Consider the following 27,162-nt stretch of genomic DNA (forward strand, 5'->3'; position numbering starts at 1 on the left):
CCAATGTTATCATCTTATGTTCCCCTCAAAACCCTACAACTTTTGTCTGAAAAATTTTTCTCTCCCGGGCTTGATTTTCGAGATATTCGACTGGATGGATTAAAATGGTCCACCCTGTATATAAAGATTGTAAGTGCCATTAGCTTAAGATAGAATAACATTTATATAACTATGATTGCAGCAACAATTCCTAGAGATAATTATTACGACTGTAACATCCATATAGCAGCAATCCTCACTAAAGTTGAGGCAAACATAGATCACTTCCAAAGTGCCATGATTCGTATAATCCCTATATCGCCCATCTTTTGTATAGATGGGTAAAAACTTAATATTATTATTCTGTTGTAGCAACCCCAAACTTTTTCTTTGTGGAATAATTATATAAATAGATTAACGCCTGTTTAGCAATAATAACTTCGAAAGACAATAAAATTAATCATATCTTAAAATTGCCATGTTACCTGCGTTGAAGCCTCTTTTCCCTAATGTTTAAAAATTCATATCTTTCAGAAAAATAAAGATATAAACTTCTTTCTGGGTTCATCTTGAAGATGAATTATGTGGCTATTTTCTAAAAAATCGTGATTTTATTTAAAAATGGCCAATTTAATATAGCCGATTAAAACGTCATTTTATTGAAAATTGTTAAAATTTGTTTAATTAAAATGTAATTTGGTATAAATGTTATTGGACAATGTATGGAGTTTAATACGCACCGCGCGCAAAACGTCATTTTTTTTGAAAATTTATTTTTTATCAAAAATTATTAACATTTGTTTAATTAAAATGTAAAGTAGTATAAATGTTATTGGAAAATGTATGGGATTCGATACGCAGCGCGCGCCTTTTATGTACTAGTTCATATAAAATTTGTATTAATTAGTGCGCATTCTGTAATAATTTTGTAACAATTTTTTGTGCATTCTGTAATATAATTACGAAGTTTCTTACGTATCGTGGAAAACATACTTATTTTCATTTGCAACCAAGTTCCAAGTACGGAAATGGAAATGTATGCACATGTACAGGCGCAGATACGGGCCCCCTCTAACAGTTCTCAGATTAGGGTCAACAGACTTACCAGGTGAATGACTATAAGGCAACCGGACTGTATTTTGCATTTAAACAGAGTTTACATATATATTTGTGCCAGATATATTATCGCGGCTGTCGATAATAGAAATAGTCTGTCTGATCATTTGGAGGACAACAGTGCTGAAATACTGCGGTTATATGAAATTATCGTTAAACAAGATAGAATGTGAAAATATATAAATAATTCTCTCTTTCTTCGTGAAACAAATAAATCGTCTATATTCTGCACGCTAACTTTGCTTAAAACAAATTACTGAGAGTTGTCTTTTAAAAAGTTGATATCAGTTAACTAAGATAGATTTATTTTTCTTATAATTCACGGTTATAGAGATTCAGCATTGTTTAAAATTAATTAATAAACATAATAATATTAATAAACATAAGTTTAAAATAATTATTACTACGACGTATAATTTTAAAATAATTAATTATTTTTTACATATATTGTATGTATAAAAAAAATATATATATATTATAATATATACCTATATATATATATAATATATATATATATATATTATAAATATGATAGTAAATTTTAACGTTTCTTAAAGAAAAACACAAATTGTAAGAATGGTACTTCAATTTTATAAATATAAATCAATTTTATAAATATATAAATAAATTTTAATATAAATATTACATACAATAAGAAATTATAAATCGATGTTATATTTATAAAATAAGCATTTCATATTTTTGCATGATAAATTAATGTGTTCTTTTTTGTTTATGGAAGAAACGATGTTTATCAGAAAAGCACTGAAAATGTTTAATTTATAAACTATGGTTACATGTTGTTTACGGAATGCAAATGAATGTACAAAGACACACGTCCCATTTTTCAGTTCCACCTCCATTAACTAAGTCGAGTGACAACACGCATGTAGGTATAGACTTAATGAAATGATTATCATCACCGACACTTCCAGTTGCGGTCTGGCTACCAGAAGGGAATTATTAGCTCGCGATAAAAAGTACGTTGTACGCAAGTAATTTTTAAAAAGTTTAAAAATAATTACGTATTTATATGTAGATTTCCAAAATTGCAGTATTGCAATGTTCATTCGTGTTATTCTAAAATAAAATATGTGCGTAAATGTTTTTAGTTGCAAGCGATATCTGAATTCGTTAAAAATGACTTGTGTACAGTGAAGTGAAAATTAGTGCGCATAATAAATATAGTGTTACATTCTAAATCAGTAGATGCCAGCGGAGATTACGAGTGGACTAATATAAAAAGTATTAAATTTTCTTTGTACATGGATAATCTTTCCAAATACGTTAACATATCTTAACAATAGATATATGTATAATAGATATGTACGTCTGTAAATTAATTTTTAATTTGTATAATATTTATTTAAACACATTACAGTCCGAATTGGGAAAAATAATGCGGAAAATAAAGATAAATATTATATAACTAGCGATACAACTAACTACGAAGAAGGTTATCATTTATCAACGCGTTCGTATCCTGCAGTCAGTTCCAAGGTCACTCATCAGCTAGTGTACTCAGTTGCAGCGTGTAATAGCACTTCCGATAAACATTCTTGTCATTATAGCTATGAATTTATGCCAAACATATGAAGTTTTGCGTCTCACATAAATCTTACGATGTGCAAAACCATTGCATAATAAGTCGTAATAGCTGTCATATAAGAAAGAATTAATTAATAATGCTCGATTTTTTTAGCTTGCTACTAAATTACGATAAATTTCTTCGAATACCAAAAATCTTAAGCCCGTACTCAGAATAAAAACAGAACTTTCAAACTTTTCGGTAAAAAATAACGTATCTAAAAGTATAACCTGAGTTGCTGTTGCAAATACGAAGAAATACAGAAGTGTATCAATGAATGGCGTTTGGTACGCCATTCCGAGCCGTTTTACGCGAGTTGAACTTATATGGGAAATACGACGACAAAGGCAGCCGTAACTGGAGATTGATCGAGCGCACTTTACGGCACGTGGTGCATCGCTCGCGGGCGCGGGCAAAGTTCGTCGGGGTGACAGCGATCGGTGCAATGCGAGGAACTTGAGACTCGGACACGGCGACGATCGGGTGTGGAGCGAACTTACGTACGGGGAACGCGCGGTTTTCAGAGCGACGATCATGAGCTACAACGTGATGCCGCTGAAGAAGCACGCGGAAATCACTTACCGCGTGAAATGCGTCGCGGTGGAAAACGAACGGGTGTTCGGCGATATCTACGTTGCTCAGCAGACGCAGGATCTCCGCGTTTACCGGCCGGAGGGCTATCCCTTTCCGTCGCGATGCAGGAAGCAAAGGCGGAACCTGATACAGCAGACTCTGAACGGGCCGGATTTTATGGAACTGAACAGTAAACGATCGACCGGGAGCGCCGGTGTCGCGTGCTCGCGCTGGCAAAAGCGCTCCAAGTCGATGGGAGATGAGCCGAGCGTGATCGCATTTAATTACAAAAATGTCGAGAATTATGATGCAGCGATCAAAAGGCCTAAGGTAAAAACGTTCGCATTGTTCGCAATGAAACTCGAGATTGATCAGTCTCCATTAAGGGGGGATTTGCCAGTTAATGACATAAAAAATTTTAATCTGAACGAAGTCTCTATTCGTTTCATTTAATAACGTTGACTCGAGATATTAGCATGCAAAGTCGTGAAAAAATATATATGAATTTGCAATAGATCAGTCTTCTTTAGATGAAAGTCTCCGAGTTTATCGATTAATAAAATATTCATTGAGAGAAGCGCACATTTAAAAGATTACACTTACATCGAATACTTCCTTCAATTTGCTCAGTACGATCTCGTTTCACGATATGGACGGTAATATCAGACGCTACGAGTATAAACATTAAATTTAAGACATACTTATGATGAAACTTAATACAGTATAGCTTTACCAAGAAGTAATAGGAGTAACCATCGCGTCGAGATGATATTAGATGAAATAAACAAACTATTTTTCTCCTTCAATTTTTCTTAACTGAATTATGTATCCTTTATATCAGCCGATATTCATTATACTGTAGCTTTATATCAGTTAAAAAAAAAGAAACATTCTAAGCATATTGCTTAATACATGCATTTTAGGTATATCCGCCACCTCTACGCTATTTGCCGCAGCAGAAAGAAATCATGATTACCTCTTTGGTAGATCAACTGTTGCTAGATATTTACGGTATACCGATGTGCGACAGGGGACGCTCGGAAAGCGATTCTACAGCATCATCCTTGAAAGCCCGGCCGCAACATCAATATCTGCAGAAAACTCGTTTGCTTTTGAAAAGTAAGACAATCCGATACGGATAAACGTTGCAGAAAAATAGTCGCGTATGAAAGCTCATATTCCATCTTGACAATTGAAAGCCCCGGTATAAGTAACGATTTTATATATTGATACCAGCAGAGTATAAACAAGGCAGTAGAAATAAATGTTTTTTTTTACGATAAAATTAAGATATATAATTTGCTAAAAGGCGAATCATAAAGATATTACATCGTTTCTGGAATAATTTTAATTTGAAAAATACAGAAAGTGCATAAAGAAAGCATATTTGAACTTTTAAGCTGTAGAGGATTGTTGTTGTTTGCATAGTTTTAGTAAATAATAATTGCTATTTTTTAAAAAGCATTTTTTATAAATAACAACAAAGATTTGTGATTTCTCTTGCGCAATCGTCGAATAAATTGCTTTGATAACATTTAAAAGATTGTTAAATCTTTTCAGCAAGTCTGAAAACTGCAAGTCTTTCAGAACGTTTCTTTATTATGTATATTTCAGAATAATAAGAGCGGCAGTTTTGCCTTTTGAATTTTTATCTGCAACTGTAAAAGCCTTCACTCAACTTTGTAACAGAAAGAAAGAGAGAGAGAAAAAGAGAGCAAAAATTATTACTGCATATTTATCATAAAAAGAAAACGAGATAGCGAACAAACCGGATTTCAATTGAATTAATTATACGCGGACGCGTTTCTCCCGAATAATTAGGTTTCCACAACTAATGTTCCATAAATAATGTCCTTTTCGATAATAATGGAAAAAAACATATCAACTTGTATACGATTATCAATGTCGAATGCAGTAAGAGAGGGAAAAGGGAGCAAAGAGGAGGTTTGTGCGCACATTTCTCTTCTCCGTTCTCCTCCATTATTATTCTCTAGACGTCTAAATCATCGACGTTCGTGCAAATTTCTTTCAAAGATTTCTCGATACCGCACAACCTTTGGCTTTATGAATAATGCAATAGCTCGCAACCGGCTGTCGCGTTATAACGTCCACATTTGATGCGTTCGCAATATGCGCGTCTCTGTGCTTTTTCGCGCTTTCAGGATTTTCCAGGAATTAACCGTGTTTTAACGAGATGAGACAGTAACAGAGGAAAAACAAAGACTTAATGTTTTTTGCAATTGCGCGAAACAAAAACTAACGTAACAAGAGTGTGCTACCAGACATCTCGCTGTTACATTCCGAATCACTGACGTCGGTTTTACGTAGACATTAGTTATAGTTAAATGAAAAGATATACAAAAATAATACTTAATGAAAAGAAAATTGTTGAAGACTAACTTTTTACACAGAAACGGATGAACTGCAGATCCTGCTTATGAATCTACAGGACCACATCATTCACACGGGGAGTCTGCTTATACGTCAGCTGCGCCGAAAGGATTATCTCACTGCCAAATGTGATAAACAGTGCGATATTATCACGGCCTATCTACAAGCACACAGCGCGAAAAGAAGTGAGTAAAATCCTCCGCTTTATATACTTTCACGTTAATGCCTCGTCTTTTGAAATATTTACAGTCAATGTGCAAAGCTTACTGCGAGAGCTTCAATTTTGCAATGCAGCAAATCTTATTTCTATATATAACTAAAAAATCATTTAAATAATTTGTCAATAATGCCAATCTTTAATTTATCTGATTTATTATTACTCAATAATTATTAATACTTCATCAAGAATTAATAACAAAATTGGAAAAGAATTAGCATATAAAATATTTTTGATATAATTATTTTCAATTTTTGTATAATATATATATCTATATTTTAATCATGTCAAAGAGAAAATTATAAGAGAAGCTTACTTTATTACCTTCCTCTGATCTTTTCAGATGATATTTTTTAGCATTTTTTTTAAGCTTGAGAAGATACTCGATAGCATTTAAAAATATATATTTTCTGCGATTAAAAATTTATGGAATAATGTAAATGGTAGTTCTGAGAAAAGAAGCTTATCACCCATGCTGGAAATATCCTATGAAAACTGTTAAAAGATGTAAAAACGTTGCCGTAGAGTGTTTTGTATGCTTCTTGACTACCGTTCCGCTCTGAAAGTACAATTTTTATTATACATTCCGGAAAATATGCTGAGATGTCTCATGAATATTCAATAACGTTTTGCAAATTAGAACGACATAGTGTTGATAATGCGTTTCCGTCGCTTGCATTACTCTACATCAAATTCGCTGTTTAGATATAATAAACGATTAGACATTAAATAATCATAAATTAAAATCGTAAATGCATTTTCATTTAATTGAATTAAAGAAAAAATGCTTATCACAAATTATTCTTTCACTCTAATAATTATATAGTCTAACGATTTCCACGTGAGTTTCACCAGAAATGTAACTTCCGATCTCAAAGAAATTTAGGTTCTGCTTGTGTTAGTTTTCCTCTTCAGAGTAAATACGAAGTTCTCTCTCAGAGCAATTAATTTCAGAATTCTTCAAATATGTGATTCTTTAAGCCTAAATTTTAATTTAGGCTTAAAAGATACGATTAGACATAATATTACTTAGTTTATACTACACAAACTCAGACTGAAAAAATAAATTAAAACATTTATCTATTATACACGCGCGTTTTTATCTGATACTTCTGTCATTAGACCATTTTTTTTCTCTCATTATCATTCTGTCATGTAACGTGATACGTGACAGAAATTCTTGAGCGTTGCGCGGCTCCGTACTATTGTTTTATATTTATATCTCTGCAGCGGCGTTATCTCACATCGTGCAACGAATGTGAGCTAGAAACACGACGTAATGTACCGATCAAGCTGTCACGAGATAGTTCTCGTGAGAACCATCTGAAACGTCGCGAAGAAGTCGCGGCGTCACCAAGTTACCGCGGTCGCGAAGAAAACGAACTCTCGCATGCGGCCTTTGCGGTGATCAATAATTACATTTTGCCGCGACACAAGCCGCTCGGAGCCGAGCCACGCATGCTCCGCGTACCGAGTACCGCGGGCCACGAGTTCCAACGTGGCCGTCATTGATAAAGTTTTGATACTGTTGCGCGTTCGCCGGCCGGATGTAACGCCGCAACTTTCCTCATCCGTCCTCGCGAATTATACCGGCGTTTAACTGGCGCGGGCGCGATGAACTCGGTGAGCCGGAGAACTTTCCGATCGAGAGCACGCGCGAGGAGAGACGCGGCTATATACTTTTGCTGCGAAGGAGCGATTTTGTCGTAGGGTCTTCTATCTCTCCGCGCGAGAAACTTCGCGTCGGCAATTTTTCCGTGGCACGTCCGCCGCCGCGCTACTTCGAACAAATATACATGCGTTTGACGATGTAGAGTGTAGACAACTCAATTTGACGCGATCACCGCAAATTGTTCTACGTATAGAAATGCACTGACTTCTTTCGAGTCGAAAAATTGCATAGTTTGTCGATGAAAAATTTTCTTAAATCCGATTGATCGTAGAGAGACTTATCTTGTCGTAAATTTGACTTTCTCCGTGGTTTCATTCCTGATTCTGGAGAAAGAGAGGAAATAGAGATGTGCTGCAAGTCATACTTTATATTACACTTCACCAATTTGTATGTACGTGACAAATCACGTTTTTAACATATACTATTGAGTTTTCTCAAATCGTTTCTGCCACTACGCCGCGCGCCCGTGATTTATTGATCTCACGTATTTTTGAATGACCTATCATTTTTACGTCGGATAAGACGGATTCGGTATCCCGAGCCAACGCGCCGGTATTACCTATGAACTTTCCGTGCCATTAACCCAGCAACGCTAAAAGTTCAACGACCGTCCTCATACAGAATAAACATGTAATGAACTTTGCGATGCGGAAACTCCCTGATGATCGAAACGATTATTACGAATTGCCTGAATCGTGTTTCCATAATGCAACGCTTTTAACAGTAGATTACTCGCGATTGTGGGCAATTGATCATGGATATTCAAATAAGAAGTTTTATGCTGTTTATGCTTATAATTACTAAAAAATTGTAAGTTAATTAAAAAATTTGTATATATATTAGATCTTGGAAAAATAAAAAGGTTAATGTTATAGTAATATTATAGCAAAATCTATAAAGAGAAAATATGTTATTTTGTTAATCGAGTTACAATTTTTTATTTTTCAAAAAGAAAAATTATTTTTAATTACCATTTTATATTTTAAAATGATAACTAAAAATAATATTTAATTGTAATTCTTTTTGTCTTTTATATCAGAAATGCCCGGTGTGTCTTTTTAAAGAATTATCAATTTAGAATATTATGAAAACAGTCTATCCTTTCATCTCATCAGATATATTTACACGTATACAGCGTATGAAACGCGAGACAATTTCTAACCGATTACTCTACTATGTCATTGTATTGAAGAATTACAGTCTCAAATGTAGAACTGTACTCGTCAAGTGGATACTAAGTACCAATTGCATTTTACTAATAAACAGGAGTTTGACATTCCACGCGGGTCGAATTTGATCAAATTGCATCGAATCAGCGAGTACGCCATTCGTCAATAGTGACATATTGTCGATTCGCACACATCACATTCAGTATTATCAGTCATGAAACAGACAGCATATGGTACAGACAGCAAATATAGAACATTATTTACAGTAATTCAAAATACGAACATCACATTCACACGACGTGAAGGAATTTATTATTAATACAAAATATTGATGTTTCAATCAAAATGTGCACTCAAGTATTTTCGGTTGCTTATTTGCATTTTATCTGGACAACTACGTTAGGCAAATGTGTATGTTTCTAGCTATAATTAAGCGATTCAGCAGATACACATATATCTGCCAGAGCTTCGATTTCTGGTAACGGTGTTAACTATTTCAAGTGACCCACAAAGCGGTAAAATCAATAACGATGTCAATCCTAAATTTGTAAATGTGCTCGCCAAGAAATTGTTTTCCTCACAATAATCTATTATTCCGAGAATTATAAATACAGGAAACACACGAGTTAATATAAATTATACAAATTCTACGTAGAAACACACAAATTCTTTTAGAATAACTGTTGTGCCCGATTTTTTATCGATTTTATAATAATAATTATCTTTGTCATATTGAGATTATGTTCCCCAATTTATTTCACGCTTTCAATTGCCACACGCAGAGCGTGTTACATTTTGCAATATGTAGTACAGATGTGTACATTCTAACGAGATTTCTATAATAACATAAAACCTTCAAGATTTTATTCTCATGTTCGCTTGATATAATAATCCCTTCTCGTACGAGGTTACACATTAGATAAAGTCGCGTCACGCTGCTCCACTTAATCGAGGCCTGTAGCCATTAATCTTCTCACGAATGAACTATTCAGCGTAATAAAAATTTAATAGCCCGTGGTCCGCCATATCATATGTCGATATTAACGTTAAGCTGTCGAAGATTAATTTTTTTTTGCTTTGAGTGAGTCTCTTTAACTGAGCTTTCAGTAGATCAGGCAATCTAACTGTCCAGATTGTTATTAGCACTGTCTTTAATGTATAACCCGTAATACATATATAGACGTTTATAATTTATTGTTTTTAATTATCGATTACTGATAATACCACAAAAAAAAAATAAATTATTTACAAGAAGCATATATAATTATAAACGTTGATAAATAAAAATATTATACGTAAATATTTTGCAAACTCCTACGTACGCTTGAATCGTTCCACTTGACTTAATCAGATTTTATATTCTGATATTTAAACGTCATACGTTAATCCGAAGACTTGTATAATTTTCATGTATAATGCACGTGCAGGGATGGCTGTGTAATCTCACGTAAATACGAAAAAATTTAAACTGGAATTCTACAATATTAAAAGTTCGTTTCATAGTCGTTTCACATTCATTAGAACGAATTAAACGTCAAAGTTTGCAGAATATATCCGAGAATTCAGCCGAAATGTAGCGCGGCAATTTCGAGCATATTCTTTCTAAAACGATCAAATACACCAGGGGGTGAAACGATGCAAAGTGGGAAACCGCGTGCCGAGCGCATGCGTTGTGACGGGAGTGGCAGCACGTAGAATCGCGCCACGGCCGCCACACGGAGGGTTGAAAACGACGGCTCGTGGAGGAACGACAGTAGTGCCGACTGCAGGATTCCACGAGGCGGCAGCCGCCCCTCGTGGCGATCCCCTCGCCCCCGTCGTCGTCGTTACGTTTGCGAGGCTTTGCGCGCGCGCAAACTACCCTATCCATTATCGTTCAGCTGACTCGGCGCACTCGTCGTACGAAGACGCTCCTCCAGGTGCTTCGGACAGCTGTCGGAGTGTCGTCGCGACGCCGACGCCGCGAAATTTCCGGGCAATCGAGAAAGAGAGAGGGAGAGAGAGAGCGGTGTCGAGAGGAGAGTGCGATTTCCTCCGCCTACACCAAGTGCGCGTTCGCGTTTCCGGGGTAGTTTTTCGCCAAACTCGTGTCCGCCGCACGTCGACGAGCATGAACATGCGTGTCGAGGTCGTTCGCTCGCGGTGCGTCCGTGCTTCACACAGTACGTGCACCGATGTGCATTGATGTGTCGCGCTGCACAGTCAACGGCGACGGTAACGATTGCCCGATAGCGCGCTGTCGAGTCTCGTGATAAAGATGGTACGATCTGATGACACGCCGATCTCGTTCCACCGAAGTGTCAAAGTACTGCGTTTGTTTAATACGATCCCTCGCGAGTAAGTATATGAGTTTCGGCTATCGACGACGGTCCAAATTGTGATTGGATATACACCGTGAACGGTGGTGGAGTGCACGCTTAAATCTCAGTTGCTTCACGAATGCGTGCGTTTAATGGGAAAAAATGTGCGTCGTATATTGGGTCCATTTTCTTTCGTATACACGACGGTTAGCGTGATTTCTAGAATCTGTATTGAGAATAAGGGAGAAATGAAAGATGGCAAAAAGGAATGAAGTAGCGTAGCTAAAAAACTGAACAGATCGCATAATATATTTTAAATTAATTAAATTAAATCTTATTCAGCAAGTAAACATTAATTTCGTTTTACATTCTTTTATAAAACATTTTAAAAAATGCAGAAAACGCTATAATAGCTTGTTTTAGTCTTTATCTTTCATCTAATATCTGTAAATCATCTTTTCCCGCAATGAAAGTGTATGTGAGTGTACGTGTGCGTTACCCAATTAAAATTAGCATGCCGGTTTATTTCATTTAAAAGCATACCTATCGATTTTCCTTCAGTTTCCAATTTGCTTCATATAGTTTTGTAAAAGTGTTGGATTCTTATTTGATATAAAGCATTCGTGAGATATAAATTGATTGGCATGAATCCTTTTTCTCGTTGAGAAAATATCGAGAAATTGAAATTATCGAAAGTGGTCAATCAACGTGCGTAATATTTTCGGACTTCCGAAGGCAAATTATGATCAGATCGTAAAAAAGTTCCTCAAGATTCGCCGCTCGCGTTATCTTTGATTGATGATAACTTTTTAGAACTTTAAAAAGAATAATTAGTATAATATCATTATAATAATTCAATTTGCATTCATACTCGGCTTTAAGACGCTAAAGATTTTATTTTAGATTTAATTGCTGGACTTATCGGTTTAACATCCATTTTTAAGCCACATTTAAGCGGAGCCGGAAGCCACAAACGTGTAAAATCGCAGTCACGATAACCGTGACTGATTTAAGGCATCTAAGCTCTTCCCACTCTCTCGTTTATATTGCACGCACAAGCGGATCGTTCTTGTCGAGGAGTAAAATCGCAAGTCTGATAAGCAGCCAAAATCTCCCTTAATTCATCTCGCAAATTCTTGCTATTTTCAAATTAATTCCAGTCTCTCACGATATCTCTGATAATAGCTACGACGCAGTCTAACAATCTGACTTAATTAAAAAGGAATGATTGCGCAAATGGCATAAATACAACGGTAAACGGAAAAACGATAAGTTAAGTGCTGCATGCTTCTTCTTAATTGCATTGTAACCAGTCGCGACCAGTCGCGATCGGATTAACTGCTCGAGCATTTTATCGGTTTCATCAGCCGCCGGTGAAGTAAAAATCGATTTTGTTATCAGCTTGGCCACTCTCTTATCAGTGGTTATCTGCATTTCACCGCGAACGGTAGAAGGGTAGAACGAGGTTCTTTTTTGTATTACGTGGACTAACGAAAACGTTAATTGGCGCGTGTTAATTATTGTTATACCCTAATACAATGCAATCGACAAATAGTACTCGATGCCACAAATAATGAGATCCTACGAGGTGCAATCTTTCACAAACTATATAGAGATTTACGTGTACATTACACGTGTATTACAGTGCGTGGGTATCTACATTGTGATGCTTGTAACAGGTGGTACAGCTATACATACGGCACGGAAAGAACGAAGAGGAATGTTTTGCTGGATTTCTAGTGAATCGTATGTTACTCGATGGAAGTTGAAAAACACGCACTCTCATGCTTAATTAATCTTACGTATTTGACATAATGCACTTTATAGCGTTTTCGCATTATCATCAAATCACATTTTATATCAATGACGAATGGCAACGCTCTCAATAGTAAAATAATAAAATAATTGAAGAAATATACATTAATAATCACGTTAACGTCAATAAAATTTGCTTTCTCTAAATACAATCATGATAGTTTCGCACATCAGTTAAGGTGTAAAGCTTAGAACGTTAAGTCAACGGGTCGATCGGCTTTTGCAGAGTTACAGTAAAAACATCGTGTATTCGAGAGGAACATCGCGATCCATCGCGAATAAAAAGGGTAACGCGAGAATAAACCGAGGAACGGCCGATCATGAATCACGAGAACGGTTGAGAGCGGCGTACCGCGCGACATATAATAAGAGACGTGAGAGATGAAAGCGATGAAGAAGAGAGAGTGGCGCTTCTAATTGGAGGATGAACGGATTTTTCAACTCCCTCAAAAACCTCGCGTCCGGTGCTACCGGCTCTGCCCCGAGATACGAAGAGCTGGAAGGTGAAAAGCGACAGTTTCCGTAAATCTATCACGCATGCTAATGTCTCTCCTCTCGCGTTGCACGCGCACAAGCGTAATCGACCTTGCGGAGCCACGTACATGCACACGTGCAGACTTACGCGTGTTGGAAGCTAAATGCTCGTAAATTAAATTCTGTTAAATACTGCTGCGAGGCAGCGTGGCATAACTACGGCGCATCTAAGTGTTACAACGTTAACTTAATGCAAGCTAGAAGTATCATATAGCTCAGACATGCTTTGTTTGCAGCCACTGAAGACGACGTAGTTAAGCTATTTTATTTCAAAGTATAAAATACAAAGTAATAAGGTAATTAAATGAACGTACACTATATGTAGCCGTTGCGGAAGTCTAAGGGAAGAACTTCATGCAAGAGTTTGATAAAACGTGAGAAGATAATAATGTCACGTTTCGCATAAACTTTTGTCATTAATACACTTAATTAAAATGCAAAGTTGTAAAATTAAAGCCATACCTTCATTAGCAATTGTTCAACCGTTGATATTATTTCTCCAAATTAATGCAAAATTAAGATTTCGCATGCAAGTATAGAATCGAGCAAATACGCTAATTCCAGATTTTCAAATTGAACTATATAGCGAATGCGTTTATCGTGATTTCCAAACGAGATACAATTTAAAGTTAGAGTGCTGTACGTTTGCCAATACCGCAATATCCATAAAATCTAATGCATGGCACGTTTAATTTGTGGCTAATTTGATGAGACTTGCACTATTCGTAATAAAAAGTATAGCATTGTGACTTTACGTTCTTATGTGTAATTAAAACATTTTAAATATTATTAAAATCGGCGTATATTAAATTAGTCTTGCTGCAAAAATATCGAGAGGAATTTTAATACTTTAATGTAGAAAAGCGCCTGTTTATTTTACTGCAATAACGTATAGCAATATTTTGTCTGCTTTCGGGGTCCACCAAATTCCCAGAAAAATATAAATAACAATAACAAGTAAACAATATAAAATGCAATGCACATGTGGCAATTCTAATGAAATACATTCGGCACAACGGCAACAACAATACAAGACGAAATACAAATTGTTATAAAGGCAGAAATAATATCGATTTCACACATCGGCGCGTGCAGTGGCTGGCGTGGTTTATTCAGCCATTAATAGAATCGTGATCAAGCTGTACTCGTTCACTCGTAGATACTGCGAGATGACAATGTTGCCACCGCACCGGATTCGTTCGCATGGAAATTGAATATTTTTCAATGCACGCTTCATTAACAGTATTAGCACGTGCGGCATAAACGCGTGGATAACAGCGTTATTTACTATCTTAAGAATTTCTGCGGGATTATTTCTACTCAAACTGGCAATTCTTCAGCCGAGGTTGTCATAGAAACGATCATGTCACCCTTCCACTAAATGTTAAAGGCGATCGAGCCCTGCTTCACTTCGCGTCCCTCGCGACTTTCTCAGTCACTCGTGTCGAATCGAACAGAATGGTTATACACCGCAACACGATTCAAATAAAAAATTCAAATTGTCAATTCGAATCGAACGCTAGAGCATTCACGCATTTATGTCAATCAAGATTTCTTGATGGTTCGATTTAAGCAAATATTTATTTTTATTCGCGTTACAAGACGATGTGTTTTTTTCTGTGAATTATATTGTAGCTGACGTAACGGTGCAAAAGAACTGCAGTTTATTGAAATACTGTCTTGTTAGCTAAGTGTGTGGGTGTATTTCCGAGAGCAGATTATCTTGTAGTAAAGTGTTTTATGCATTTCTCTCTCTAAATTTCAGTCGAAGATACAAAAATGAGGTTCAGTTTGACTCCGCAACCGGGGGAAAGTGGTTTTATACAATGGTTGGACGCGATGAAAATGGTTGCCAAATTACAAGGAGGGATACCACCGGAATTTCGAAAAAGAGTGAGTGCCTCTTACGATTTACTTTCAAATAATGAATTATTCACAAAAGTACACAGTCATGAAAAATATAAAAGATTCAAAGAATTCATTTTTGTAAGTGTATACAAGGGTACGAACGAAATTGATATTCTTCTACAGTTGTGGTTAACGTTGGCGGAACGTCATCTGGAACAACGCGGCGTAGACTGGAAGCAGGCCGAGAAGGTCTGTTTCAACGAGTGGAGTAATCCTGACGACGAAGAACTCGGCATACAAATCGTAAAAGTAAGTGTCTGCAATATTGTTCAGCGCCAGCGTTCTTCGCGTAATAAACTTCGACGTAAAATTCTTACCCTTGTCATAATATATGAAAAAAAAATCTTTTTTTCCTAAAATATTTTAACAAGATATTTTAACATTGGTTATTACAACAATAAATAACATTTTTACCTTCTAAGCTTTTTCATATAAAAAAAACATATTAAAAAAAAAATTTTAACAAAACATTTTAACGTTGATTATTATAACAGTAAATAAAATTTTTATCTTCCATGTTAATTAATATAATTTTTCAATAAATAAAAGAATTCGTCAAATGAAACTCGAAGTTATACAAATGCCCTGGAAGCCCCAGTAAACAATATATGCCTCTCTTATACACTTTGATGATACGCCTGATGATGTCGCCTGCGCGACACGCTCAGTTTGTCAATCTATCTCCTAAAATGAAGGGCGACCCGGTTAATTCTGCGGGACCGTTTCTGGATGCGCGGCTCCGAGAAGAGCATTTAGAGAGACGGCGGTACATTTATTTCGACGTGCCTTATAAAACTCTTGGCACGAAAAAGCATCGGGTTACAAACGTAACTCCGTAGTACATAAATGTTTCAACTGATTAAAAGAAATAAGCTGAGGAAAGTAAAAATAGGAGCCTAACGTCTGTTACGTAATACGGATTAATGCGAGCGCGGTGCATAATTAGAACAAGTTGCCCGTCTAAAAATACCTGCAATCTAATACGCGATCCATTTGATCGCGTCAAGTTATATCCACTTTACATAGATTTATAGACCGATGATCCTGATTATTATTAATTACGCCCAATTACCCTCGGATCGTTTATCACTATAACGACAAATGACTAACAATCACAAGGTTGCTTTTGTAATTAATGTTCGCCTATGCGTAGCTTACGTTTCAAAGCTTTTCCAGCCGAGATTGACGTTTACCGCTTTTTGATCCTTGTTCAATCGTTTAGCCTCATCAAATGGATGGTATTAATTATCGAGCACTTCATTCGCGCGAACATATAATATGAAATTTAATGGGAAACTTAAAATAAACAATGAAAAATTAAGCGCGCTGAAATTGAACCTTGTTCAATCGTTTGCTCTTATTAAAACGAATCATCTGATACATTAATTATCTGTTCATTCGCGAACACGCACATTACGGAAATTTAACAGGAAACCTTGAGATAAATTATGAAAAATTCAGCTGAAATTACGCCGGTCTCCGTAATTACGCTGCTGATTCGACAGCAGCGGGTCGGAAGTTACTGGAGGCCAATTTTCTGGAGTTAATTCAGCGACGTAAAAGTCGTTACAATTCGCAGGACCTGCACAGGACAGGCTGCAGCCTGTTCTGCGGTGCTGCTGGCCGGGACAATCAGGCGGTGCTTCGTCGAGTATTACTCGGTTTCGCTCGCTGGAACAAGTCCGTGGGCTACTGCCAGGGCCTGAATGTTCTGGCCGCCCTCGTCTTGCAAGTAATGGACCGCGCGGAGTCCTCGGCTGTGAAGGTGATGATATACTTAATAGAGGGTGTACTACCGGAGGGCTACTTCGCCGATAATCTGCGGGGCCTCTCCGTGGACATGGCGGTGTTTCGGGATCTTTTGCGTTCGAGGCTCCCGAAATTGTCCAAGCACCTCGAGGCGCTCCAGACCGACGCGAAGGATAAAGCGACGGGTGAGTCGGGTTGATAAAAATAAAAATAAAACTCGAGCGGAAGAGCGTAAGAAATACAGAGACGCATGGCGGTGAGATATTACGTTGGCGCGGAGATGGAAATTGAGATGTATATTATACTTTCGCTGAACGAATATCTTGTGTCGACGTATTTATATAACATAATTTTATCTTCTTAAAAAGTAGCGCTTGCACTTAATGTTGCAACAGTAGGCATTCAATTCTTTCGTGTAAATATCTTCAAGATTTTCAAAAACATATTTAAATCAAAATAATTAAAAAATCAATACTGTGGATTTTGTTTTGCAGAAATATCATTTACATAAAACATTTATGTTTAAAAAGATTTTTTTAGATTGAATAATAGTTGATAAGTGAAAGATATGGCTTACTGCAGTTACGATAATCTTTAAACAATTTAATTTAATTCGATTCCATTGTTCTCACTTTTCCTGATTGTAGATTGTTATGGTAGTGTAACGTTGTTTTTCAGGAAGTAGCTACGAACCGCCGCTCACGAATGTGTTCACCATGCAATGGTTCCTTACACTTTTCTGCCACTGCTTACCGCAGGAAGCGGTGCTCCGTGTCTGGGATCTGATATTTCTCGAAGGTGACGAAGTACTCCTTAGAACGGCACTCGCTATCTGGGAAGGCCTCTCAGAGTGAGTTTTCAATTTCAATTAAACTTATTAAAATTACGTAACGAAATTGTAAGTCTGTTATATTTCTTTGATGATTATTTGCAACAAGTGAAGTAACTAATTGTTTCTACAGTCGCATAATGACCGTTACATCGGCGGACGAGTTCTACAGCATAATGGGAGTCCTCACGAGAGAAATGCTAGAATTCACCGATACAAACAATCTCATAAAGGTTGAGTACAATCGTTTATACAGAGTTTAGTAATGATAATGCAATCCTAGGCGGGAGATTTTTTCTGCTTTTACGATTATAATATTATCCATTACCAATCGTTACACGCGTTTGACATTGCAAATAACACAATTTATTTGTGAATCATTTTGACAGAACATTGTTAGTATGGGACCCTTACATGGTGTGACAAGTTTGAGAGAGAAGCATCGATATAATATCACCCCGTGGGCGCGCAAGCTGAGTGACGACGATGACAGCGAAACGGAAGAGGATGAGAGATTGGCTGTAGCGGCTGCCATGTTCAGTATGGCTCAACGTATAAAAAAAGGTAAATGTCATTTTTTTTAAATGAATCCCATGTGTTTTAACAATATTAAAATTTAAAAAACCACTCTACAAGCGACCAATTTTACGTTAACGTTTTAGATAAAGATATAAATGGCATAATATTGCTTTAAAATCAAACTCAATTTCGAATATCAATATATATTTTAACGTATAATATAATAATATAACATACATTATTTTTTACGATCGTATTAAAAGTAAATTTCTTGGACAATTTGACGAATATTTAAGATATTTTTACTTTGAAAGACAGCACGTGACTTAAACCTCTGATGCTTTGCATTATGAAGAATAGATACAATTATTTAAAATTGTTGCAGAATCTGTTTTGCGAAAAAAATCCGAAAGTTTTCGAAAATATCACAATGTCCAATATCTTTCGTTAAAAGAAATGATCGATTTCAGATCGCATACCTTCGACAATAGGAGCGTTACAAGCGATGGCACCCAGTAGCGATCGAGAACGCCTTGCTTTAGATATTAGTACACTGAAGCAGCAATATGCAAAACTGCGGGAACGGCAACGGCAAGCGCATATAATACTTTCTGGTAATGACAAGTGAATATGACAAGCGTTCTACAATTACAGTCTAAAAATTAAAGATCAAATGCAATTTTTTCTAGAATTTATATTCATAGATTTCAACATTTTTTAAATCACATTTTATATAGAATATTTTAATCGATAATACAAACGAATCGTATAAAAAAAAATATATTGGATTAAATGAGTAAGGATCAAACCGCTATTAAAATAAATTGATTTTAAATGTAGTCTATATTAAATATAGGCTACTTTATAACGAATATGCATGCATATTATATTGCAATAAAGGTTCCGTAACAACCTCTCTACCGTCAACATTGTTTAAAATTATTAGGAGGTTACCGCGTAAAATTGGAATTGTATAAAAATTGGATTACACGTTCCTCGCGTTGTATCTTTACGATCGAAAAACGTGCGTAGGTTCGATGATACATGTTATAAAAGCTTTACGAGCAGCAATACGTTAGCGGTAATACTTATCATCTTCTGATGCTTGCCACCGTAAGCTAGCTCATTTTATATTCATGAATGAAGCTAAACTCACGTATGTTTGTGTTTACGGTCGGACACTATCGTCGTATTTCGATCCGAGCGAAAATACATAAGCGATAACAACGCCGCGACCTTTCGAGATATTATGACCTATCACGTAAAAATCTCAAGTTGCAACTCTGCGTGACATGCTTCAATTTGATATAGCTGCCTCATACGTCCTCTTGATAGGTAAATGAAATTTCTATCATCAATAACGCTTAATCGGTATGCGCTGATAAGCTCGAAATCGTAGGTGACATTTTCGTACGAAATGAAACAAAACTTTCCAAAACTAAATTTGGAGATCTATGTCAATACATAAAAATAAAAATTATGTAAATCAACAGTACTATAACTTGTTATTTTTAACGTTAATTTTAACGATAAACTGTTAAATATTAGAATTATATTTAAATATATTAATAATTAGAATTATATTTTGTAATAATATAAATGTTTTGTGAAAATATGAAATAGAAAGATCTAAGTCTTCTATTATACGTAAGAATAACGTAAAAATAACTTTTTATAAACCAATGTTTTTAAAACACTATAGCAAAAATTTCATTTTACGTAATGGAGACACAAAATATTTTTATCAATATTTGTAGTTGTCGAAAATTGCGTATGTGTAGGGTACAGCGGGGTAATTTAAATAGTGGGGCTATTTGGATAACAGTAAGCATTTGCAAGAATTTCGGAAAAATAAGAGATTTTTTTTTAGATATATTTCATTAGATCAGACATTGATCTAACGAAATGTATGTTAAAAACACTTATTTTTCTGAAATTCTTGCAAATGCTTACTGTTATTCAAATTACCCAACTATTCAAATTACCCCATTGTACCCTATGTATGTGTGTACGTATGTGTGTTAGGGCTATTTCTCAATTCACTTTCTCTAATAGTAAAATAAGCACTATTCTAACCGATTCTTATATTCTACAGCCGCGTGTGCGCGACAGACCATGGTACCTACGCCCACTTCCACAGCCATGAATCATCTGTTAGTGGGTAAAAATGCACTTGTAAGTGTAAAGAATCGACCATTAAGTTTGCCGTCTGCCACTGCCACATCGAAATTACGGCCGGCAGCCCTTCACAGCCCAAAAAGTCGTAGGGACAGACAAGGTGTTACGCTTCACTGGAAAGACGCAAAAAGGCCGAAACAAAGGGCTGGCGACGCTGGTGGTGAGTGCATTTAATCGTTAGACAAAAATAATTCAATAAAGAGCAGCCTTTACAAATATACGTTCAAAAATATATTGAGAAAATATTTAAAAATATTTTAATAACGGGAATGATATATGGATAAATATGTGAACTATTTTTTGAATATGTAGAAAAGACATTTAAAATATGAGATATGTAATGTACAAAATAGTGCGATATAAGTAACAATAAATAGGTAAATAACCATTAAAATAATTTTTCAAAAATATACTAAAAATATGTTTTATGCATATACATATATATATATATATATATATATATATATATATGTGTGTAAAATTATAAACGTAATATAGTATTAATAATTAATAGCGAAAATGCGTTATAATTAAATTGGAGATTTTTCGTACATATGTATTTTTATACATTTTATACATTTCATACTATTTCTAAAGTCCATTAAAATTTATATGAAGATAAAATTGCATATGTTATAAAATCAATATTAAAAACTTTGTGTCGAACACAACGGCATCGCCATTGACCCGCTCATGGCAAGTATACCAGCAGAGAATAAGATGGACCTTCCATCTGATGGTAAGATTCGCTATGTATGGTAACGCTTATCAATTGCTGAACCTCCGGAGAATGGGTACAAAGAACCACCTTGCTTCACGTTCGATATCAGCGAGTACGCGTATTGACGCAGGTGTGGCAGATAGGGTCAACATCCGGTTCTGTACCTTCTCGAGCCAAGTCGTCATTCTATCGCGCGCGCGAATAATTTCCCCTCCGATTCAACTTTAATACACAAGTCACAGTAGATATAATATTTTTAAAATATCCAACTATCGATCAGCGATTATCATCTGTGATGTCAATTGTTATCTTTGTCTCTCAGATTGATCGCGCTTTCAACAACTGTGTAAGCTAATTTATTGACCTTTTCTATTTTACGTTACAGATGCCGACGCCTTCGGTACGTTTTTACAGTCGCCTCCGGAAACGTCCTCTGTAACGTCGCCCGGCCGCGGTACCGCTGACAGTGACAGTGACAGCACATCGACGGAGCTGTGCGACGAGCCGGATCGTCTGAGCGACGTCGATAGCGAGGAACTTACGTCAGCGTCCGACTCCTACGTCATGGCGACGGACGATGAGAAGCATGCTTACGAGGGTTCGTCGACCTCGGCGAGTACACCTGCGCGCACGTACATCAAGACCGAGCCGATGATGATAGTCGAGGGGCCGCCGCAGACGGATACGATTTTCGGAATCGAGCGCGACAACAAGTCTCCGTCCCTGTCCGAGATTTCGTTCGCCAAGATCACCGATCAAATACGGAGGCTCTCGGCGGAAGATGACAATAATACGACGACAGTCTCTCAAATACCGAGCGCGCGCGACAATGACGAGCGGTCGATGTGCGATTATCCGGTCGAGAGATCGCAGACGAGAGATCGAACTACGGAATCGAAGTTGCAGGATTACACGTCGTGCGAAGACGCGCCAAGATCGTCGAAGACTGTGAACAGCTACGATTATTTAAGCCTTAAATCTAATCTCGTCGAGAGGACGGATGATATCCTGGCGCATAGAACGGATCGATTGAGAGATATAGGGGAGAAAAAAGAAATCATTCGAGCTAGCGGTAACGATAGTACAGGCCTTAAGACGGACGTAATGGAAACCACTACGAATATACTACGGGATAGTTTCAGAGAACAAACGAGTATCACTTTAGATAAGACTTACGATAAATTTAGCACGCTTTTAGAGACGAACGACAAGCCTTTCGAATCCTCCTTAAGATATTCCAGCAAGGTTCATTTGAATTCAAAAGACGATGATGATTCGAACGAAACGGATCTCGCGAGTAGCAGAACGACTCTCGAATCCTCCTTAAGATATTCCAGCAAGATTCATTTGGATTCAAAAGACGATGATGATTCAAACGAAACGGATCTCGCGAGTAGCAGAGCGACTCTGGATGTCGCAACAGAGTCGCGATCTTTTTATTCCAAGAGATACGTTGTAGGCCACCTTCCAATTTCCCCGGTGACAATGGATGACAAATTGACGAAACTGTCGCACGATATATATAACGTCGCGACGAATCCGGAAACGACGAGTCCTGAAAGGACTTTAAAGAGAGACACTTTCAGCGACAGGCAACCCGTGATGCGAACGAAGTCGTATTCCAGTTTTAAAAAAAGCCCGAAATCTCCGGAGAGCACGAAGTCGTTCAGCTCGGGAGAGACGATGGGTCCCGATTCGAAGCCCTCCAGTCTGACAGTGAGTCCGAGGACGCCGGTCAGAACGGACTCCCGTGACTTCACAATGGACAAATCGGCTTGCTCGTCCATCAGCTCGGATTCCAAAACTCTCGTTCTCCATTCCGTGGGCTCGGACACCGTGCTCGACGACTCGCGGTCGATCACGAAGAAGACGTCGTATGAGAGATCGAACCCGTCGACCCCGATCAGCGCGGACTCTTTGAGAAATAAGTCCGAAACGAGCCCGAAATTGGTGATCAGCAGCTCCAGCGATTCGTGCAGCCCGGGCAAAGTTAAGTCTTCCGAGAGGTCGTTCAGTTCCGATCTGCAATCGCCCGTAAGTGCCAACTCCATAAGATATACCTCGAACTACGGGAAACGAAACCACGACAACGTGTCGGATTCGCCGATCGACCTGAGCGCCGCGACCTCGCCGTTTTATCCTATCGCGAATCCTAATCAGAAGACACCCTCGCCGTATAACGGTGTAGGCAAACAGAGATGCAGCGCAGACAGCGCCGAAACTTCGCCCGATCCGAAATCGATCGGCTCGAAGGACTCGACCAAGTACTCGGGGGGGTATCAGACGAAACTCGATCCCTCGGCAAAGTCGATCGAGAGTAAGGAAAACGAGGGAATCTCCGAGAGAAGCGATTTGTATGTTAGACCGCAATTCGCGTTGAATACAGAACTGAAGGTGAGTTATACGCAGAAGAGCAAAGCTGATTTGAGCTCTTACGAATCGATCGGCGGTGAATCCTATCGGAGGAGCGGAGACTTTGCTGATGACAATGCGGACGATCCGCTCTCTGAAAAGGACGTGGTGCCTCAATTGCCGCACGAGAAGCTCGACAAGCATTATCTGAATTACAATTATAGACGTAGAGACCGATCGAGATTGACTGAGAGGAGTTCCAGCAGTCTTGAGAAAAGATGCACCGATTTAAAATCCTCGGTTTCGACGGATGAATTTAGCATGGCAAAGAAGAGATGCAGCGATATTCTCGAGGACATGAAGCACCTGGAAGCGAAGGCTCTCATCGATGGCTCGCCCGAGACTAGCATGCTAACGAAAAAGTCGAGCGATATCTGGGAAGACATGAAAAACTTGGAGGCAAGACGACAGGATACCTTCAGCAATTCGGCGAGCGGCTTCTCGAAGCGGCGATTAGAGATCCCAGACATAAACATAACGAGCGAGAATAGGAAATCTTACGTAGTGTATCCTAAGATCAACATCGATGAGAACAGCGACAGTATATTGAAGAGTATAGCTTGCAATAAAGATAATATCGATACAGACGACGGTAGGGAATCCAAGGTGGGCGTATGGACGAAAGTGAAGCCACGAAAGAAAGGCGACAACGGGCGCAGGAGTAGCGACCGGGCGTTAAAAATTATACAGGAAAATTCGGCCATATTGCACAAGATTCTAGCGTGCCAGGCGAAGAAACGTCTGCCGGATCTGGAGGAAATATCCAAGGAGATCACCATCAGTCCGATAAACGAGGAAATTTCCAAGATTTTCAGCCCGATTCTCGAGAAAATGGGTCTGAACGAGCACGAGATAAATGAGGAATTGGCGCGAATAAATTTCAAGGACTTCGATAATATGACCGCTACCAGCGTTTCGGAATTCGACGCGAAGATCAATGAAGAATTAACGAAACTGTCTCTCATCGACGACACGGAGCAAATTGATCATTTAGACGTGGACGAGATCATAGCGAACGAATATCTGGACACTCGGGAGGCGCTCATAGATCACAAGATAAACGAGGAACTCTCCAAGCTGCTGGCGAACTATGAGGAGGACTCGCCACCGAGTATAATTAATGTGGAAAAAGGCTCGTCGAGTCAGAACATAAGCGATACGGACGGTCTCGATCTTACCAGCATTTCAACGAACGTATTTTCCTACAAATCCTCCAACGATTCCATCGAGATCAGAAACGACTTGGAAGCTGCGCACGATGTCGCAATTCAACCGGAAAAGTTTCCGTTCGCGACGTTGAAATACGAGCAGAGCATGTCGCCCAAGAGCGACATAGACATCTACAGAGAGCTACAGAGGCTCGACAAAATCTCGTACGCGCAAATGCTGTCGGACACGAATCTAGAAATACCGCCGAAACGACTGTCCCCCATTACGTACATTTCAGACGCTTCCACTTATCCGGAAGCTCCCACCGTGACGAGGTACGTGCCGAAGACGAGCCAATTCGATATCACGCCGTTGAAGAGTATCTACGAGCCTTACAAGAGCTACGACATTCCGGAGAGGCTGTCCCCACGGGAGAGTCCTTACGCTGCTTACGACAAACCGAGCGAGCTCACGTTTGAGTACACGGAACCAAAATCGAGGATCTCTATCGATCCCTACGACCTGCATTTGAAAAGTCCGATATTGTCGAAAGAATCCTTGGAGTTTCGCGTGAAGTACGACGAGGAATTGCCGAGGCCGATCAGCGGCGAATACGCGACCGTTCAGGACGGCAGATCGGCGGTTTCCTTGAACACGGGAAGTCCTTACTACGGCAAGGATAACAGCGAAGCAATTACGCCGACGAAATATATCAGCAGCGAAGAGAAGTGCTTGGACTATTGCAGCGACGCGGATCTTCAGCATCACAAGTACAGTACTTTGTCACCGCAGGACTATTCTCACGTCAGAAGTATCGATTACGACAAGCCCTTGAGCACGTTGTCACACGTGATGGTGGAACCCGAGACGGATATCGGTTCGTATCTATCGACAAGGCATCGCGACTACAGCGCGCTGTCGCCCAGTCGTCAATACAGAGATGAGTACTTCTCCTCCAGTCCGAATCATTACACTCCGAAGCTCTCCCCAATTCTGACGGAAGAAACGCGAAAGCCTGCCGTCTCGCATCCAGAATCGCCGGGCAAAATAACCGTCGAGTACGGAGATTTGATCGACAAAGGGTCGAACTGTTATAAGAAATCGACGCTGAGCCTCGGTAACATGGAGAACACGAACAAAGACGACGAAAACGTTGACACCACTCCGAGTCCGAAGGCGCACTTCAGTCCTTTCCCCGTTAGAAATAATACTAGGAAGCCCAAAGAACTGACGCTGAAGCTGGGTCTGTACTCGTCGAAGAACTCTGACTTCGGCCAAATGAAGAAATCATAGTGCTCAGTAAATTGTCGAAGCGATGAAGCTTTTGACCTACACGGAAGTTCGCACGTAAGCTGGTTCACCGTTACAAAAAAAGATACCTATGTTCGTTAGTCAATCGTTTCGATAGATATTTATATTTTACGCGCAATAAGGCGCGTAATTCGATGCGTTTTAAAGAGTTCCCGTGTATTATCGATTTTCCGAATTTAACAAAGTGGGCCTAAATTGTCGCCTAAGCATTTCTTAAATCGTTAAACGCTCGACACTATTAGACAAATTGTACGACGTAAGCTTAATTAGTAATAAACGTGGATGTAGCTTTTAAGATAATAACTAGAAATAACGTGTAAGTTTTTTCAATGCTCGGCCAGATAATTGTAAACTATGAGTAAACTCTTTCCTTTAAATGGCACGCAAATTCGTTTTGACGTGAGATACAAACGCTGCAGAAATAACACAAAAATAAATATACAGAGAGGGGGAGCCGCGTTATATCGTAATCGCGATAAGCGCGAAATAATATCTCCATGAACGCAATTAAATTTGGGAATATTGCTGAAATAATACGTCGTGCGTTATTGACGCGATTACGAAATAGCAAATCCGGGCAAAGCAGATTAATGATAAATCCAATCCCCATATTCAGCCGCACGTTTCTCGCTTCCTGTCCTTTATTCCATCATTAAAAGATAATGTTCACTTCACAGTTATTCGAATATTCGCTTTTATACAGGCTCATCGTTAAAAAAAAAATAATGTTAGAGGAACACTGTAGCACTTGAAAACGCTCGCATATTGCAATCGCTAAAATATTACAATGAAATGCCTTCGATTCCCTCCAATTTTGAACTATGCCAAAATTTCCTACGAGACGACTTCCAAATCGATCGCTCTATTCAATTTAGATTAATATTATATGTAACTAAGGGAATTTTATCCTTCTCACATCTTTTTAATTATGCCATACTACTAGTTCTCTTATATATTGCGAGGCAGTATATAATTTGAGACACACAATTACCCGTAGTATAAAAAAATGTAAATTTATGTACAAGACACAAT

The 27,162-nt window shown here is 38.1% G+C and overlaps 1 protein-coding gene across 5 annotated transcripts; it reads left to right on the forward strand.

The window, feature by feature from the left end:
- Positions 1-2,743: 2,743 nt before the first annotated feature.
- LOC105452156 lies at positions 2,744-26,440 on the forward strand. Of its 5 annotated transcripts, none has more exons than XM_011693036.1 (12): positions 2,744-3,586; positions 4,180-4,375; positions 5,668-5,832; positions 15,120-15,247; positions 15,386-15,511; positions 16,842-17,196; positions 17,690-17,861; positions 17,974-18,073; positions 18,230-18,404; positions 18,830-18,973; positions 20,455-20,697; positions 21,644-26,440. In XM_011693036.1, exons 1-12 carry the CDS (start codon positions 3,218-3,220, stop codon positions 26,110-26,112), a joined length of 6,642 nt encoding a protein of 2,213 aa, XP_011691338.1. In that variant the 5' UTR covers positions 2,744-3,217; the 3' UTR covers positions 26,113-26,440. The 5 variants fall into 5 exon arrangements, with proteins under 5 accessions (XP_011691338.1, XP_011691342.1, XP_011691341.1 ...); XM_011693040.1 differs by lacking the exons at positions 2,744-3,586; positions 4,180-4,375; positions 5,668-5,832 and adding exons at positions 10,467-11,042; positions 12,685-12,751; positions 13,047-13,323; XM_011693039.1 differs by lacking the exons at positions 2,744-3,586; positions 4,180-4,375; positions 5,668-5,832 and adding exons at positions 10,467-11,169; positions 13,047-13,323.
- The last annotated feature ends 722 nt before the right edge of the window (positions 26,441-27,162 follow it).

The sequence above is a fragment of the Wasmannia auropunctata genome, unplaced genomic scaffold, assembly GCF_000956235.1.
Source record: "Wasmannia auropunctata unplaced genomic scaffold, wasmannia.A_1.0 LD336037.1, whole genome shotgun sequence".
Taxonomy (NCBI): domain Eukaryota; kingdom Metazoa; phylum Arthropoda; class Insecta; order Hymenoptera; family Formicidae; genus Wasmannia; species Wasmannia auropunctata.